General features: G+C 47.1%; 2 protein-coding genes across 3 annotated transcripts in view; one reads left to right on the top strand and one right to left on the bottom strand.

The window, feature by feature from the left end:
* The first annotated feature begins 60 nt into the window (after positions 1 to 60).
* On the top strand, positions 61 to 4,012 carry DDIT3 (DNA damage inducible transcript 3). The gene is made up of 4 exons (XM_006182502.3): positions 61 to 187; positions 2,440 to 2,487; positions 3,176 to 3,333; positions 3,429 to 4,012. Exons 3-4 carry the CDS (start codon positions 3,196 to 3,198, stop codon positions 3,795 to 3,797), a joined length of 507 nt encoding a protein of 168 aa, XP_006182564.1. The 5' UTR covers positions 61 to 187; positions 2,440 to 2,487; positions 3,176 to 3,195; the 3' UTR covers positions 3,798 to 4,012.
* MARS1 (methionyl-tRNA synthetase 1) overlaps positions 3,951 to 18,238 on the bottom strand; it is a 16,820-nt gene continuing 2,532 nt past the window's right edge. Inside the window, exons 7-22 of one of the 2 annotated variants that reach the window (XM_014557426.2) lie at positions 18,116 to 18,222; positions 14,742 to 14,858; positions 14,415 to 14,618; positions 13,437 to 13,638; positions 11,534 to 11,608; positions 7,782 to 7,952; positions 7,515 to 7,610; positions 7,267 to 7,384; positions 6,671 to 6,884; positions 5,701 to 5,832; positions 5,490 to 5,594; positions 5,210 to 5,396; positions 4,605 to 4,676; positions 4,452 to 4,475; positions 4,274 to 4,366; positions 3,951 to 4,173 (exon numbers count right to left, since the gene is read on the bottom strand). In XM_014557426.2, coding sequence (XP_014412912.2) covers positions 4,027 to 4,173; positions 4,274 to 4,366; positions 4,452 to 4,475; positions 4,605 to 4,676; positions 5,210 to 5,396; positions 5,490 to 5,594; positions 5,701 to 5,832; positions 6,671 to 6,884; positions 7,267 to 7,384; positions 7,515 to 7,610; positions 7,782 to 7,952; positions 11,534 to 11,608; positions 13,437 to 13,638; positions 14,415 to 14,618; positions 14,742 to 14,858; positions 18,116 to 18,222 — 2,064 coding nt within the window. In that variant the 3' untranslated portion in view covers positions 3,951 to 4,026. The remainder of the gene's footprint in view (positions 4,174 to 4,273; positions 4,367 to 4,451; positions 4,476 to 4,604; positions 4,677 to 5,209; positions 5,397 to 5,489; positions 5,595 to 5,700; positions 5,833 to 6,670; positions 6,885 to 7,266; positions 7,385 to 7,514; positions 7,611 to 7,781; positions 7,953 to 11,533; positions 11,609 to 13,436; positions 13,639 to 14,414; positions 14,619 to 14,741; positions 14,859 to 18,115; positions 18,223 to 18,238) is intronic. The other variant, XM_006182504.2, reaches the window with a different exon arrangement.

Below are 18,238 nucleotides of genomic sequence, written 5' to 3'. Positions count from 1 at the left end.
GCGTGCCGCTTTCTGATTGGTAGGCTTCTGGATCCGCCCCCGAGAGGAGGACAAGGCCACGTTAAAAGATCTCTGCTCGGAGCTACGGAGGTCAGAGGCTTGAGTCTAAGGCATAGAGTATACCATGTTGAAGATGAGCGGGTGGCAGCGACAGAGCAAAAATCAGAGCCGGAACCTGAGGAGAGAGGCGAGTACTGATTCCCCCCTCTACCTTTTACTCTCCCATCCTCGCGACACCAGTTGTCCCCTCAAAGTTAGGGCATCCGCTCTTTAGGATGTGGCCCCACCTCCTCCACGATAAAGTTAAGTGACCGTCCGGGGGAGGGATGAGGAGAATCCTTTATTCTGAAGTGGTGCTCACAGACCCTTCTTCCTTCGCGCGACAGCATCACTCCATCCCTGCCCGAGTACAGGCCCTGCTCTGTGCTGTTCGGCTAAGGGGCCGCAGCCGCCCTTGGGAGGTTTATTCTCGCGTTGCTGACCCAAGGTCTCCTAGTTAGGCCGGTCCTGTGGGAGGCGGGGCAGCAGGACACACCCCCGCGCCCAGAACCCGTGGCTCAGGCCGCTGCCGCCGTTTTGCCAGCAGCGGCCCTACCCCTACCCCACCCCTAATCCTCTTTCCGCCGCGTCTCAGGGCCTGTATGGCCACGTCAGTAACTTGGGCTTCTGGATTCTCCGCAGGACATTCATTCTGCATCCTTGCAGAGAACAGAACCTTAAGGAGACTGACATAAGCTTTTGGGAAAAGGGTGTTGATGGACAGGTGATGATGGGTTTTCCTTTTCCCGCAGAGGCCCCTGGGCCTCCTGCACAAGAGAGCATCCTGGATCTTTTAAGTATGGGAAGCCATTTGGGGTCTCCCCAGTGGATTGTCCTTCCCCTGGGATCGGTCCCTGCCTCTTTCTCCTTGTCCTGTCTCCATCTAATCTCCGTGTAACCATTGCATCAGGCTAGCCCCCTGCTTGGCTCCGCAGCCCTCTGGCCCGGGGCTCCACTGCTGATGAAAGCTACGTCCCACACACTGGAAGGCAAGGAGGGTCCCCCAGGGAGGACAGGCCTGCAGAGAAACACTCAGGACGATATTGCATCTACAGTCTCCAGGGATAGGCAGCTGCCTCTCTGCCTCTGGGCTTCGTTCTTTCCCTCTGAGGGATTGGGGAGAATTTATCCATTCATTCCTAACAAATACTTAACTAGCACCTACTATGAGCCATTCAGTTTGGGGCCCAGGATACATCCATGAACAAGAGAGGAAAAAAAGCTCTGCTCTCACAGAGCTTACAGTGGGAAGAGGCATAGAGTAAGCAAATACTTAAGTGCCATGCAAAAAACTAAAGCACAGAAGGGTGGAGAATGCCGAGTGGAGGTTACAGTTTACATCGGGTGGTCAGGGATCCCCTCAGTGAGGTGACATTTAAATTGAAAGACCTAAAAAGAGGCAAGGCAGTAAGCCATGCAAAAAGATATGTGGAAGAGCTTTCCAGGAGAAGGAACAGCAAGAGCAGAGGTCCTAAGGTGGGAGCCTGCATAGTATCTAGGGAATTGGAGGCTGGTTGGCTGGAATAGAGTGAGCAAGGGGGAGAGTGGAGAGTGGCCAGTGAGAAAAGCAGGGCAAGGAAAGAACAGACTGTGTACAGCCTTCTAAGCCATTTTAAGGACTTTAGCCTTTAACAGGTGTGAAATTAGAAGGTTTTGAACAGAGGAGTGACACGACCTGACTTAAGTTTTAACAGGCTCACTTTGGCGGCTGTTGTGAATAGACTCTGGGAAGGGTGGCAGGAGCAGAAACTGGGAGACCTGCAGTCAAGGGACTTCTGCGTTGGTGAGAAGATTCTGGGGTTTTGAAGAATGAGTTTAGAAATTTTGCTGGCGATCTGGATTGGATTGTGGGGTGTCAGAGAGGAATTAAGGACGATACCAAGGTTTTTGGCTCAAGCAACTAAAGCTGCTGTATACTGAAATGGGAAAGACTTTGGAAGGGGAAGATTAGCAGGAGTTTGTCTTTGGGCATGTTAAGTGTAAGACGCCTATTCAATATCCAAAAGGAGAATGGCAAGTAAGCAGCTAAGAGTTGGGAGGTCCAGGCTGGAAATACACATTTGGAGGATGTCAGTGTGGGAATGGAATTAGGAAAAGGCCACTTGATTTGTTTCCTCCCCTGTAGTCCAGTCCTTAACCCTGGCAGGTTTTAACCCTGCCTTGAATTTACAGAAAGCTGAGTTGGCCACGATTTTGCTATTATGTAATCAGTACTACAAATGTCAGCAACTAAAAATAAAGGAAGTCAGGCTCTTCTCTGTCCTTGGAAATGGCTACAGGGACCAATAACTATCCATACTCTGTAGGACAGGATGTAAGAAGGACCAGTAGGAAGCGGAAGATAAAAGAACCTGCCCCTCCCTTCCAAAAATGGCTAACATTTGTCTTTGATCCCCACAGTGTTCCAGAAGGAAGTGTATCTTCATACATCATCACACCTGAAAGCAGGTAAACGTAACCGGCCCTTTCCCAAAACCAACCCCTAAGAGATGCTGCTTAGGCTCTCTTCACTGGGACCCTAAGAAATTATGAAAACACCTAGAAGAAGGTGGAAGAGGAGGGTTGGAATCTGAGCAGACTTTTGTTGTCAGGCTACATCCAGCCTCCTGGCCTGCCCCCAACAAGGTGACCAAATCACTATTCTTAGAGCATGTCATAATTGAAAGGTGGCTCTGAGTGAGCGGTCAGGTGAGGTCTCACCACACCACACCTCAGTTCCCATCAAGGCTAGACTGACCCAAAGGACTGTCTGCCCAAACTCCCCATACAGGAGGAGAAAGGAGCACAGATGGTCTGGAGATGACCAATGGAGTTCCCCAGGGGGGCTGAGGACTTTTACCAGGAACTCGTAGGAATGTATCAAGTGCTGGGCAAAGCAAGGAGGGAATATCGTTGCCGATAAGAGGTTGGTAAATTTTAAAGAGCCAGTTAGCAAGTATTTTAGATGTTGAGGACCACTACTGGAGCATGAAAGCAGCCGTAAACAGCATGTAAATAAGTGGATGTGGCTGTGTTCCAGTAAAACTTTATCTGCCATAACACGGACAGGCAGCAGGCCAGTGTGCCAACCTGGAGCCTGACTGCTCTGTGGAGCGTCTTCCCCACCCACCACCATCCTGGGTATGTCCTTTTCCAGAGCCTGATCCAGCCACAGAGATGGCAGCTGAGTCACTGCCTTTCTCCTTCGGGACACTGTCCAGCTGGGAGTTGGAGGCCTGGTATGAGGACCTGCAGGAGGTGCTGTCCTCAGATGAAAATGGGGGTTCCTATGTCTCACCCCCTGGAAATGAGGAGGTGAGAATGCTAGGCCGAAAGCTACCGGGGTGGGGGTGGAACTGCCCCTCCCTTCTCAGCTAATAGCTACCCTGCTTTTCCTCATTCCCTTGAAGGAAGAATCAAAAACCTTCACCACTCTCGACCCCGCCTCTCTGGCTTGGCTGACTGAGGAGCCAGGAACAGCAGAGGTCACAAGCACCTCCCAGAGCCCCCGCTCTCCAGATTCTAGTCGGAGCTCTCTGGCTCAGGAGGAAGAAGAGGAAGACCAAAGAAGACCCAGGAAACGGAAACGGAGTGGCCAGTCCCCGGCCCGGACTGGAAAGCAACGCATGAAGGAGAAAGAACAAGAGAACGAAAGGAAAGTGACACAGCTCGCCCAAGAGAACGAACGGCTCAAGCAGGAAATCGAGCGCCTGTCCAGGGAAGTGGAGGCGACTCGCAGGGCTCTGATTGACCGGATGGTTAATCTGCACCGAGCGTGAACAATTGGGACCAGCACTTCCCCTCAGGCCACTTCTTACCTTTCCTAGAAGAGGCTATGGACCACCTGCTCACCAGTGCCGACTATGTACCCTCAACCCCGTCTGTTCAGTAGGGAGAAAGCTAAGGGTCGACAACAGGAAAGGGTCGCAGCATGTATATAGAATTGTATATTTATTGATTACTGCTCCTGTCCATTAAAGTGACTTTCTATGAGTCAAGTTCTCACTGTCACTTTTTCTTCTTGCCTTTAGGGGTTTCAAGGGGTTTCCCCTCAGCTAGAGCCAACTGTTTCTTCAGATCCAAGAGTTTAGCCACCTCCGCAGCAACCTGGTTCTTATCTGCCTTTTGTGCTTTCAATTCTCGGACAATGTTGCCCTAAGAGACGAGGGGGTGGGGGAAGAACAACAGTGAGACCAGAAAAGGACCTGTTTAGGATTCAGCTTTTCCAGTCCCCCATAGGGCTGAAGCTTCGTACCTGCTTTGTCACTTCATCCATCAGCACTTGTATCTGCTCTGGTCCAGCTGTTGTCATAGTCCCTGCAGCTGCTGGCTTGGGGCCTGCTTTTGCCTGGAGAACAACAGAGTTAGTGACCGGCTACCATAAATATCCTCCGACCTCAAGTTTTGTAACATCTCAGGGGGAAGGTGATTACCTTTAATGCCAAGGACTCTTCTAGCTAAGACAGGAAAGAAAAACTGTAAGTGAGGAAGCAGCAGGGCCAAAAGATGGAAAGAGGGATGAATGAGGTCTACTGAGGGACACTAAGGACTGTCGCTGGGTGAGAGGCAGCCTTTAGCTTTCTCACCTGGCCCCCACTGAAGCGCTGCCGCAAACTTTCAATCTGGTCATTTTCCAGTTTTTGGAACAAGGGACTGACCTGTGAAAAAAGAATTCTAGAATCATTCACTGATTAGGTAGAAACTACCAGGCTACATAGAGGCCTCTCCAACCCCAACGTCTGACCTTTAAGAACTCTAAATGTTTTAGAAGCAACATGGAGTATAACATTGAGCAAATACCTGCTGATTTCAGTAAAGAATCCAAGTAGAGCATTTGCATTCACTAGGGTCAAAGATTACTTAAACTATTTAATGGTGCTAGGTTGATGCAAAAGCTCAGAGGTGTATACGTACTTTTATCATCTGTGTCAAAGAGAAATGGCCACCCTGTATTCTCCCTGCCCACTGGGTCCTGGCATGAAGAATGATGAGGCTATATGGGCTACAGATAAGGACTTCCTGTCAGAAACAAGCCTAAGTGCAGAGTGGAGACGAGTGGGGAAGGGGTTCAGAGAAAAGCTGTGAGAGTCTCACGTGCAAAGTAAGTTCTTCCCTGACCGCTCGGCAAAGGCTGCATGGCAGTAGTAGGTATTTTAAGAGAGGCTGGCTCTTCCAGCTCCCAGAGACTTACTGTGCCAATCTGGTGTCCTGCTGGTAAGATGCACAGGAAGTTTGTGGGCAGGATACTGCAGGTTGGAGGAGGGAGCTGCAGCTGGGCCTGGATGGTGGTGCTAACTGTGGGCATGTAAGGCTGGAGCATGACAGACAGCAAGGCAGCTATATTCACTGCCAAGCCTGTCACTGTCCCTGCCCGCTGCCTGGGGAAGGAAAGATTTTAGTCAGGTCCTCCAGTAGGACACAGCCTACCAGCCACTTTATTCCTGTAACCAACCCTACACCTCCTTACCTACCTGTCAGCCTCGCTGCCTTTAATCCGCTTCCAGGGCTCATTCACCTGAATGTACTGGTTGCCATGGCGAGAGATGGTGAGGATGCTGCGCAAGGCATCCCGGATCCTGGGGTGGGAGGACGCAGGCCAAGGTGTAAAGCCCTGGAGGGACCAGTATGGGGCTCTCAACATGCCAGCAGATCAGAGATTAGACAGAAGTATAGACTACTTACCGAACCTTCTCCAGCAGCTGGTGATAGTGCTGGAGCTCCAGGGTGATGTGGGCCAGCAGGCGCCGATCATCAGAGGTAAGCACCATCTCAGGCACAAAGCCCCCAAAGAACTTAGACACAAACATCCCAGCTCTGGAAGGGAGTAGGGAAGGGAGAAGGGAGAGAAAAGAGTCTCCTTGTAGAAATTTGACCTGATTTTCTTAATTCCACATTTTCTCAGAACTGAAACCACCTGGCATCCTCAAGGTGGAAGGCAAAACTTAAATTAATTCCTTATTCTCTCTCTCCTAAGAATATAACCTTGCACATAATAGACAATCTACATAGAGAAACCCTTATGTCAAGAAACCTTTTAAAGTTAAGCAACTATTGGTTTTATTTTTAAGTCAATACTCAGAATGATCAAGTTGAAATATACGTTAATTGCTATCAGACAAACAAATAGTAGGGACTACCTTTAAACGTGGTTGATGACCAGACCTGAAGTATCCTCCATGGTGGGGAGCCATGGGGGCTATTTCTTTAGAGCACAGAATAGCTGAGGTAGGGACCCACAATGGCATGTGAGCCTAAAGCAACAAGACTCCAAAGACTACAGAAGCATCCTACCCCTATGGTCAAATAATGCCTTCCTTCAGCCAAACTTTTCAATGGTCTGCAAGTGAATTTTTTTTGCTAGGAGAGAACACATTTCCAATTCTATAAAGAACATTAATAAGAAAACAATGAGCAAAAATTCACTTTGTGACCAACTCTGCTAAATCCCATCTCTACAACTAACTTCTCCGAACATACATTGCCTCTTATGTTCCAGGAGCAGATCCCGATTGACAGAACCTCCTCTCCACACTGCCCTCCCCAGCCCTCCCAGCCTCCTCCCCCTCCCCCGCCCCTCCCACATTCCCATCCCAGAGTGGAGTTAGCCCCACCGGAGCTCATCTGCTGACTCTGACCCCTCACCGTGTCCCACCTGTTGATGAAATTGCCCAGGTTGTTAAGCAGCTCAGAATTATTCTTGAGCAACATGTCTGTCCAGGAGAAGGCACTGTCCTGGCCCTCAGGCCGAATGTACAGCAGGTAGAAGCGCCAGATGTCAGCAGGGATCCCTGTGTCCTGGGCCATGTCCCCAAACACTCCCACACCCCGGCTCTTAGAAAACTTCCCATCCTCGTAATTCAGGTATTCTGGACAGAGAAGAATGAGAACCATCCGTTCAAGTCATGTCCTTTCTCTCTGCCCCACAAATTCCCCTTTCCTCTCCCTCAACCCCAGCTATGGGTGTCCAGCAACACTTGAGTAGCTGGCCTGCACAGAAACTGGGAGATCCTTCCTCTCCATTTTGGCCTTCTTCCCTTTACTTCTACCATTACAAAACTTAGCTTTGAGTTTTTGCTCTCTTCAGGTTCTTTTTCCTTTTCTGGATTGCATTTTCATGTTCTACTCACTCCCAAAATATTTCATCTCAACTCCTAACTCAAGATCTAGCATCTCTCCAGGAACCTCCTCCAAGTCCTGCCTTGGCCCTAAGTCCCTAGAAACACTCCCAGCTCCAGTCCTCCAGGGTACCTGTAGCAATGAGGTTCTTGACCAAGGTGTAGTTGTCCTCAGCTCCTAGGACTGAACAAGGAAAGACTAAGCCGTGGAAGGGAACATTGTCTTTGGCCATGAACTGATATAGGTCCACCTATGGAATATAATTGGGAGACAGAGCTCCTAAGATCCTTTTCAAAGACCCAAGAAAGATCAGCTACCCAACCCTAACCATCCTCCCACAAACCCCCTCCCCATGGACAGGCTAACCAAGAACTGCTCACTTGCTCTGGGTTCTTCCACCATCTCTCCCACTGGTCTGTGTAGTTGGCTGTGATGGACACGTAGCCAATAGTGGCATCAAACCAGACATAGAATACCTGGAGAGTCAGAAAGAAGGAGACACGGTAGGATGCAGGAACACTGGGAAAACCCCACCAACCCAAAGTCTCAGACTGAAACAAGACACAATCACCATCTATTCTGCTAGCCCAGGGTCCAAACCCCACGGCTGAATAATATGAGATATGAATAAAGCACAGGGTTTTTACTTTGTCCTCAAAACCTTCCAAGGGTACAGGGGTTCCCCATTTGAGGTCTCGGGTTATGCAGCGTGGCTTGAGGCCATCCCGAAGCCAAGAACGAATGATGAACCGGGCATTGGGTGTCCAGTCACTGCCAGGTAATGTCTTCTCCAACCATTCCTCCAGCCGCTTTTCCAGCTGAGATGGCAGAGAAGCAGAGAGCGCTGATTTAGGACATTTGCACGTGTGGTCAGCATAAGGGAAAATGTGTACAACCTTTTCGGAGTAGTTTGGCAATATATAATTAGAATGACAGGATTCATGACTTTGACATAGCAATTCTACTTCTAGGAATTTTTTCAACAGAAATATTCACACAAGTGTGTACAGATGTATATAAAGAAACACACTGTTCATCACAGCAAAAATTAAAACTAATTCCCTTGGTTCAGTAATGTGTTAAGGGGGAGGGTACAGCTCAGTGGTAGAATTAATGCCTAGCATACACGAGGTCCTGGGTTCAATTCCCAGTACCTCAATCAATCAATCAACCAACCAACCAACCTAATTACGTGCCCCCCATTAAATAAACAAATAAATAAAGTAGTATAGTATATCAACACAATGAAATACTGGTAAGGTCATTAAAAAGAGTGAGGTAGACCTGTATGTACTGATATGCATATATCTCAGAAATATATTAAGTAGAGCGAACTGCAAAACAGTAATATATGGTATAATCCTATTATAAAAATAATTATACAGAGACTAATATAAGCCCAAAAAATTCGAGGAAAAATATATCAGTGCTTTATTCTCACATGAGATTAAGGGGAACATTCACTTTTATACCATAAATTTCTATCCGAAATGTTTTTTTAAAGCGTGTTACCACTTTTGCAAGCAGAAAAACAAAGAAAAATCTTCTTTAAGGGATGGTTCATGTGATTCATCCACATAAACACCACAGCATCCAAAGCCTGACAGTATACCCTACTGGTAAGGCTGTGGGGAAACAGGTGCACACACACGGCAGGGAGGGATGCAAAACAGAACACCACCTATTGAGGAAAATTTGGCAATAAACTACATATGCATTTATCCTGGACACAGCAAGTGACGCCCTTTAAGGAATTTATCCTCAAGATACACTTCCCACAATACAAAAATACATATACACAAAGTTATTCACTGCAACATTATTTGTAACTGCAAAATACTGGGAACTACCTAAATGGCAACCAAAGGAAATCAGTTAAATAAACTATAGTACCCACACAGAATTGCGTGCTATGCAGCTAGTTTAAAAAAAAAAGAAAAGAAAAGAAAAGAAAAGAAACGAAACGAAACTGAGTAAGGATGATCTTTATGAACTGATATAGCGTAATCCTGATTTGGAGTGATTTCTACAAAATAGTTCTAGGTGAAAAAAACAAAATGCAAGTATATACAGTATGCTATATTTTGTACAAGATAAATAACATACACAGATATGTTTGTCTGCTTATCTTTATATATAAGCTTATCTTTATAAAAACAAACATACTGAGAATAAATCAGAAGACAAAGCGGACCACCTACAGGAGACAGGAGGGCCAGGTAGCATGGACAGGAAAGGGAATGAAGGAGTGACACTTTCCTGAGTATACCTGTTTGCATGGTTTTGATTTTTTAGAAGCATACTCATGTTCTACATATTCAAAAAATTAAGTTAAATTAACAAGTATGAGGTGAGAAAAAAAGAACTAAAAGCAAATGAACCAAATTTATTAGCTGATTTCAGTAACATAACCACACTAAAAGGGGACAAAACTAAGCTAAGACATTTTGAACACATTTAATTACATCCCCTCAGTTTGGGGGAAGGGGCAGGACTACCAACAAACCCTAAATGCTTCTTAGTAGTTTTTTTGGTAGTGGTGTTGGTGAAGCAATTCTGAAATTATTTTTAGGTATATTGTAGGATCAAGCAAATGAGTAAATAATGTTGGGAACCAGGGTACTTACTGTGTGGAAGATGGGAGATAAAATTATGAAATGAGGAAGACTGTGGAAGAACTGTGGAGAGGAACTGGAATTGCAGGTGTCAGTGTGACCCTAAAATAAAAGCCTAACTCTCTGCTGACAGGGCACAGAAGCAAGGAGACCCCAGTGGAAAAGAGCACACGTAAATCTTGGTCTCTAATACTGTTCCCTACTGAAAGCAACCAGGGTTCGGGGGAGAAATGGCTGAGCCCCAGGCTGGAACAAGATAAACGTGGAATATCTTGTTATGCCAGAAAAAAGGGAAGTGCTTAAAAAGTGGTGGGAGACCTCAGAAACACCCAGAGAAGCAATCTTGAAGAGGCTCCCACTGGTCAAATAAGGGACAATTAGAGCATGAAAATCATTTAGGACAGGAATGAATTATAAACCACTGGAAAAAATTCAAATCCATGAGTCCATACTGATAACAAATAGATAAGTAGATAAATGACTGAAGGAGTCAAGGTCAATGTGGAGGGAAAGGTAAAGTTGGAAAAGCTTAGTGAAAATTCATTCTTCAGGTAAGAATGATTGAATAAGTGGGAATCTTTCAATGAAGAACAAGGTATTTACATAGTCTTAAAGTGTATTGCCACAGACTGCTGACAAGTTGCAAGGGGGAAAATATTAAATATACAGTGGAGAAGCTGAGTAACACTTTTACTGAACAAAATTAACATCACCAATGAGGGGTAAATGGCCACCATGTGCCTCTGGAAAGAACACATCATCTATATAATATTCCAGCTAAAGATGCATAATCTGAATCTAATCATGAGGAAAACAGCCACTAAATCCAAAGTGAGGAATATTCTATTTTAAACGGGGGGGTGGGGGGGGGGCGGTCAGAGCTTATATTCTTAAAAATTGTTAATGTCATAAAAGATAAAGGCTTAGGAACTGTTTCAGATTAAAGGAAACTAAAGAGATAGAAAAACGAAGTGCAATATATGATCCTGAGCTAGATTCTGCACTACAGAAAAATTATGCTATAAAAGATACTACTGGGATAACGGACAAAACTGGAATACGGATGGTAGATCACACAACTGTATCAATGTTAAATTTCTTGAAGTTGTTTACTGTGGTTATGCAAGAATGTCTTTTTGCTTAGGAAACATACAATGAAGCATTTAAGAGGAAAGAGGCTACACAGACACATCCACATCCACGCATGAGAAGAGAGAATATGCTAAAGCAAATGGAGCAGAATCTTAACAACCAGTGAATCTGGGAAATGGGTACATGAGGTTCTTCTGGGTAAAAACCACAAGGTTCTTTGTTCTAGCAACTGCTTATTCTTGCAAGTCTTTTTGCAACCTTGACATTATTTCCAAACAAAAAGTTTAAAAAGTAAAAAAAGGAGGCAAATCCAAAGTAGAAAATTGTTTAAGATACACTGTGAAGTAAAAGAAAGTAGGCTGCAGAGAAGTATGAACGCATGACCTAATTTGTATTAAGGGGGAAAAAAGACATTTAAAAAAAAGACATAAAAATGCTTTCATAGGCATGCACTGCTTCTAAACAGACACAAAGGAGACTTAGCAGCAGCACACACCTCTGGCAGACGGGCCCGGGCCTTTCCCTTTGTGCCCTTTGACCTGTTGCATCTTTTTGCAGTAAGCGTGTATAATTTAAAAATGGAAATTAAAAGCATTTGAGAGGGATTTGGTATAGATTTGCCTCTGCCTGTGGCTGAAGCAGACAGGGCAGAAGACGTCGTGCAGACTGGCTTGAGGGAAGGGCCCACTCACCTTAGGCAGGTCCAGGAACAGGTGCCGAGAGGATTTCACCACAGGGCACGACCGGCAGATTTTACACTGAGGCTTCTGTGAAGGGAAGTTAAGAGAAGGGGTGACCCAAGGCGGGACAGCTGGGATCGGGACGGCAGGCCCAGGAGCTGTCCGGGCGAGGGGGGAGACACAGAGAGATGAGGTCCCCAGTGTGCCACCCAGCCTAGCCTCACACTCACACCCGGCCACCTCAGCAACTACTTACTTGAGCCTTCTCTGAACTTGGAGAATCAGGTCTGCATAGCACAACATTTGTTACCCAGAGTGTCACGTCCCCGTCTAGCACTCCAAAGAACAGGAAAAAGCATTCTCCGAGCACAGGCTCAGCACAGTGCCCTGCGCCTTTCACAGCTGGGCGGAGCAGAAGGAGTGACGAAAGAGAAGAACCCAGGGCTCCGCTCCTTGAGGAAGTTACAGTCAAGCAGGGACAGAGCGCTTGCCTGAGAGACAAGGGCAGGCCTTTACTCGGCAAAACATCAAGAAATACTTATTTTCATGGGACAACTTGACTGTACAAACATTGAGGGATGATGGCTAAAGGAGTAAACAGTTCGGTGGGGCCAATCAATGAAAGCTTCCAAGTGAGTTCTGATCTGGGCTTCTAAAGGTGAGAAAATTGACCTCTCAGGACCTCTCTCCTGAAATCCACATGCTGTATCAACTGCCTGACTAACACGCCTCCCTGGGTGTCTAACAGGCATCTCAAACTTAAACCCAAACAGCATTCCACCGGAATGCTCTTCATCCAATCCTGCCCATGGCTGTAGACAGTGCTACCGTCTACCCAAGCTGCTCAAGCCAAAAACGTACAAGCTGCTGTCTTCTTGACTTCCTTGCCACCCCGAATTCCAGTCTATCCGTTCTACAGAGTCTGCTGCCAAACGTATCTCAAATCCTTTTCTTTTTTCCATTTCTACTGCTATTAACCTAGTCTAAGCTGCCATCATCCCATTTCTGAGCAACCACTCTGGCCTCCAAATTGGTTCCCCCACTTTCTCTCTTGCTTCCCTCCTACCCACTATCCAGAGAAGCCTGCCTTCCAACTCTGCGGTGGCTGACCAGGCCCTGGAAATCTCGTCACTGCCTGACCTCGTCTCACTCCACACCCCTACCCACCGCCTCCCCACTCACTGTGAGCCACGCTGGCCTTTTCAATTCCTCTTTCAGTTCTTTGCTGCCTCGGGCCTTTGCATGTCCCGGTCCTTCTGCTCGAAATGCTCTTAACCCCACTCTCCACTCTTCACCTTCTGACTCCTTCTCATGCTTCAGTTAAACTCTAGGTTCAAATGTTACCTCCTCTAAGAGGCCTTCCCTAATCACTTAGCTTATAGCATCTCCCAGAAGTCACTCTCTCCCACATCTTCCCAGCAGTTTTCTCTATAGTAACTACATTCTGTCTTTTGCATTGGTCTCCTCCCCACACTAAATAAAATTGTCTTGTTCACTGCTACATCCAACACCTAGAACTGTGACTACCTTACTGCAAAGACTCAAAAAAGTTTGCTGAATAAATGAATGAATGAATGAACTAACAAATGAATAAACATGGAGCAGAAGAAAAGGTGGTATTTACAGGAGGAAGAACTAAAATGCAGACCAGGTGGTGGGAAGCAGGAGCAAAGGTAGGGAAGTATGAACTGAACTTGTTTATTTCCCCATACAATGCAAAGCACACAGTAAATGCTCAATGAAAATTTATCCAACGGACTGGGTGATGAGCGCTGAGATGGAGTTGGAAGAGCCAGCGGTGAAAGGTCTTTAGCCACTGCTAAAACAAAAATCCTAAGTGGGATGGGAGCAGGAGTCCCTCAGGAATAGAGATTGTCTCCTTCCAGACTGGGCTCCCAAGAGACCCTCCTCTCACCTTGAGCTCAGTGGCATTGATGAGCTTGCCACACTTATCACACTGATCACCCCGGGCCTCCTCAAAGCCACAGAAGGGACACACGCCCTCCACAAAGCGGTCAGCCAGGAAGCGGGCACAGCGCTCACACCGCAGTTGCTCCACAGTATCTTGCAGCACAAAACCTCGAGCCAACAACCGCTGGAAGATGTCCTGGGTAATTCTGGCGAGGTGAGCGAGGGATGGGGAGGGACAGGCCAGAGCAAGTAAGAGGAAGCGGTGTGCCCCTCCCTCCTGCCGCTCCACCCAGCAGTCCGAGTGCCAAAGAAATCTGGCAGAAGCCCCCCTCAAGGCTAAGCCATCTAGTCATCTTTTTTTTTTACTGATGAGTCCAGGCCCCTCACATACATTCCCCAACTCTCCCCACAATCTCTTTCCTCATCACTTTAAAATTTACTTTTGTCAAATACAGACATATCTGTTTTGTATTTTTCGTTAACAAAAATCTCCAAAAGGATAGGACTGTTTAGTTCTTTGATATGTCCTAAAAATTAAAATTAAATCAGCCCAACTGCTAAACTGCACAGCACTGTCAGCTGGCAGCCTGTCCACTCTAGTTTTTATAAGGATGACAATCAAGCAAAGGAAGAGTAAGTGTTTTTGCTATAAACACACAGGAGTGGGAGGGGCTGTCCTGAGACCACGGCAGCCAGGGGACTGAAGGGAGGCGCAGGGGGAAGGCAGACCCTTCCTATGAGCCTAAGTCCTGTCCCTTCCGTCCCTTGTCTGTTCCTCCAGCCCCTGGTCAGGCTTCTGCACACACTGAATCCCCTTAACAATGCCTGGGACACATTTCAGGACAACATTCAGATTCTAAGTTTGGAGTGGGGGGTGGAGGGGCAACAATCTTGGCTCCTTCCATCTTTCTGTCTCCTGGATAGTCCACTGCCCCAGCCCCAGCCTTCACCCTCCACTTCTGCCTGACGAGAGGAAACCTACTTGGTCTGCTGCGGAGTGGTGGTTCGACCAAAAATATCAAATGAGATATTAAACCAGCGGTAGATGTCAGCATGGATGGCATGGTACTTGTCACAGATCTCCTGGGGGGTTAGACCCTCCTCCATAGCCTTGGTCTCTGTTGCTGTACCATACTCATCTGTCCCACACAGATAGAGGGTGTTCCACTGGCGGAGCCGGGAGTACCTGGAAGGGAATGTGGTGATCATGGGAGCCCCACCTCAGCCCCTCCCACATCCCCAGTGTCCCTCCAGCCTCCACCCTTGGTGTCCACTGCTCCCTCAGGTCTCTCCCCAGCAGCGGCTCCACCTGGCGAAGACGTCAGCACTGAGCACACAGCCAATGATGTTTCCAAGGTGGGGGACGTTGTTGACATAAGGAAGGGCGCTGGTGATGAGCACGTTTCTCTCCCCAGCCACGGGCAGCCTGGTAGAGGAGGAAGAGGACAGCGGGGTGGGGGACAGACGAGAGGGTCAGGAGGGACCCAAAGTGCACAGAGCACCAGACACAGATCTGTTCTACAGTCACAGGGTCATGTCCATCTGTAGTCTTTCCTCACATGAACCCACTGGCCCATAAACTTCGCTCAAAAGCCATGAGATCCCCTATAGTTGCGATTAAAAGGCCTTGCCCAGCAAGCAAGCCTCGTGTACTGCTCCTAAGGAGCTGCATTCTGACACTGACCTCTGCTCCTTTCATTGTGACTGCCAGTCTTCTCCATGAGCTCATTCTCAGCTCCAACCACCTGGCTATTGACAGCTCTCCCCAGGCTCTGTCCAACCACCATCATTTGATGCTCCCTGGATTCTGATGCCACCCAAGAACACTTTCCCTGTGCTGACCTCTCCCTTTCTTCCCAGGCACTATGTTAACATCACCTCTAGTCACAACCGGAAATCCCTACAGCTTGCCAACCCCTATACAAGTCTTCCCAAATCCTTTTGAATCCCTCGACTCTCCCCTCCCTAACCCATGCCAGTCACTTCCTCATGGCCTGATTCACACCAGCAGGGACCAGTCATTGCCTTCATAGCCACCTTCTCCCCACTTTCCCAGGATCATTCCTAGTCATGCCACTCAATCTGCCGTCGGAAGTCACTCAATCCACTGTTCTCTTTTCATCCCTCATCACCCCGACAGCTCAGCTGCACACACCCTGTATCTACCCCCACCCCAGCCCTGACACCTCATCACGGCTCCTTTCATCTTTCCAGCCATTCTCAACCTATAATCGCTGGCTCCCATCACTTACCGTGTCCTTCAACCCCAGGCATCCTGTGAGCTCACTGAGTCCCATAATTTCTTCTGCTAACAAAGACTCAAATGATTCCCTCACATTAGCCTCACCCTTCTTCCCAGCTGAAAGCTACATATCCAGTTAGATGGTCCCTCTACTTCCTGGAACATTTTACAGCTCATTTCCTCAAGAAAGATCTCACTGAGTTCTCCTGCATTCATTGTCTTTTCTCCCCGTAACTGAATACCATAATTTTCTCAGAAATCCAGCTTAGAAATCAGCTACTTCAGGAAAGCCTTCCCACTGGCGATCAGCCTTCCTCCCAGTCATCCTTGTATCCCAAACTGCTAAGCATTCTGTACCACACATTCTGTGGTGTTCCTTTTGTGTTACCCTGTAGCTTCTGTCTCAAGTGTGCTTCCTACGGTGGTAGATATAAAGGTGAGTATGCCTGGGGTTCTGCCTCAAGGGGGTTACATTCTACCATGTAACTTCTGACCACAATCAGTGCAATGAGAGATACATGTTGCCAAAGAAGGCAGAAGGATGGCAAGCATCTCCAGCCTAAGATTAAGACTTTACAGAGGCAGAACTACTTGAGTTGGCCTCAAGAATGGGTGGGAATTTGCCAGATCGAGACCCTGGGGATGTCCTTCAGTCAGAAGGAAAAGCTCAGAAGACATCCTGGTTTGGCTCTAGAGTTTTTAATGCCAATTGTCTCCCCCTCTATATCTGCATTTAAATATGTCAGCCTATATAAACACCTGAGAAAGTCTTCCTCCTATTCTTTATTACCTCCAAAGTGCTTAGTGCTAAACTGAATCCACAACAGACACTCACAGAAATACTTAAAATGAGTGAATAAACAAAGGACGGACTTCAAAGAACTCATTCAAATTTTATCATTATCTGCTGAACGCCTGGCCCTGCTCTAGAAAATGGGCCACATAAAAGAGTGCCCCTATCTTTAATAAGCTTATAGATCAGTGAGGACACAGACACATAAAGAGACTATGACATCGTCATATGACAAGGGGAGCTCCCAAAAGATGAAGCACTTAAGACTCTCTCAAGCTCTAGGGAGGAAGAAATGATAGAACCAGTCTCTTGAGGAACAAGTGTACGTCAGGTAGATCAGAATGCAGGCATTCCAGGGAGAAGGAACAGCACGGGCGAAGACACCAAGGTGTGAGAGACACCATGATATGGCCTCAGCCTGCCTGCCTCTCAAAACTCATCTTAACCCATCTGGCCCTTTGCTGACCAGCCTCCAGCCACAGGCCTTTCATCAATTCCTTAAAAAGAGCCAAATGATGCTTCCTCTACCTGAGACATCCTTCCCCCAGACTTCCCCCTGCTTGACTGACTCCTACTCATCTTGCAAGTCTTCGTTCAACTGTCACTTTTCTAAGTTAATCTCTTATATTTTCTCACAGCATCCCGTGCTTCTCCTTCACAGTACTTACCGAAATTTATAATTATACATTTCTGTGACAGTTTTTAAAATACCTGTCTATCCTACTAGTCTCAAAGTAGCATGAAAGCAGAGGCCTTGTCTGTTGTGTTTCCCTCTGTAGATCCAGCTCCCAGCACACAGGGCCTTACAAGGAGTGGACACTCATATCTTTATTGAATAAAAACACATTCAGAACTACAAATATCTCATTTTGATGGAAAAACCTACCTATGTGTATGAATATTATCTTAGTGTAGCAAGAAAGTGACAGAATAGGACGCTGAGAATGAAGGCAAGGGCCAGATCACGAAAGGCCTCATGAACTACACAAAGAAACCATCTGGAGAATCCTGAAAAGCAGGGTGAGAGGATAATATGGGCAGTTTTAAGCAGCCATTCTGGTGGCAGTGTGGAGCACAGAGCAGCAGGGAAGGAGAAGGTAAGAGATGGTGAGGCCCAATCTATGGAAGCAGCAGTGAGGATGAGGAGGAGAAGGGATGGATACAGGACTCCTAAGGAGCTAGAATCAATGACCTGGTAATGGAATAAATGATACAGGAGGAGATGAGAGACACCAAGATTTCTGGCCTGGATTTTTAGTTAGAAGGTGGGAGTCATTCACTTAGACAAGTGGATAAAAGAGAGAAAGAGAAGCTGGCAGGGAAGGTAATAAGTTTACTTTTGGAAATGTTGAGTTTGCAGTGCCAGTGGAGGTGGAGGAATCTAGGAGACAATCTGACAAATATGTCCGGAGCTCAGAAAAGAAATCTGAGCTGGAAAAACTGATTCAGATGCAACCAACAGGGCGAGAGTAGCTAAAAACATGGGTGCAGAAGGGGCTGATGGACAGTATGTCCGAAATATTAGTCAAGAGGTGAAGAGAATGGAAAACTAAAGAAAGCTCAGCAAAGGGGACCTGACAGGCAAGTATGGGCTCTGTCAACAACTGCCATGTAAGAAACCAAGCCCCACTCATGTGTGCCTACTCACAGTGGACTCTGCTGCGGCTGAAGTGGGGGCAAGCTTCCCAGGCCCTTCTCCCAGGCAGCTACAGCCAGAGCGATCTCCTCCTCAGACAGGGCAGCCAGCTCCTCCTCCTATGAAGGGTGGACA

Source organism: Camelus ferus, chromosome 12 (assembly GCF_009834535.1).
Source record: "Camelus ferus isolate YT-003-E chromosome 12, BCGSAC_Cfer_1.0, whole genome shotgun sequence".
NCBI classification, from domain to species: domain Eukaryota; kingdom Metazoa; phylum Chordata; class Mammalia; order Artiodactyla; family Camelidae; genus Camelus; species Camelus ferus.
Note: the sequence above shows the minus strand (reverse complement) of the source record. Positions and strands in the feature narration are given on the sequence as shown.

Coding starts and splice junctions, on each gene's coding strand:
- DDIT3 (XM_006182502.3), top strand. CDS start 3,196: ATGGCAGCTGAGTCACTGCCTTTCTCCTTCGGGACACTGTCCAGCTGG. Junction 3,334..3,428: donor CACCCCCTGGAAATGAGGAG/GTGAGAATGCTA, acceptor ATTCCCTTGAAG/GAAGAATCAAAAACCTTCAC.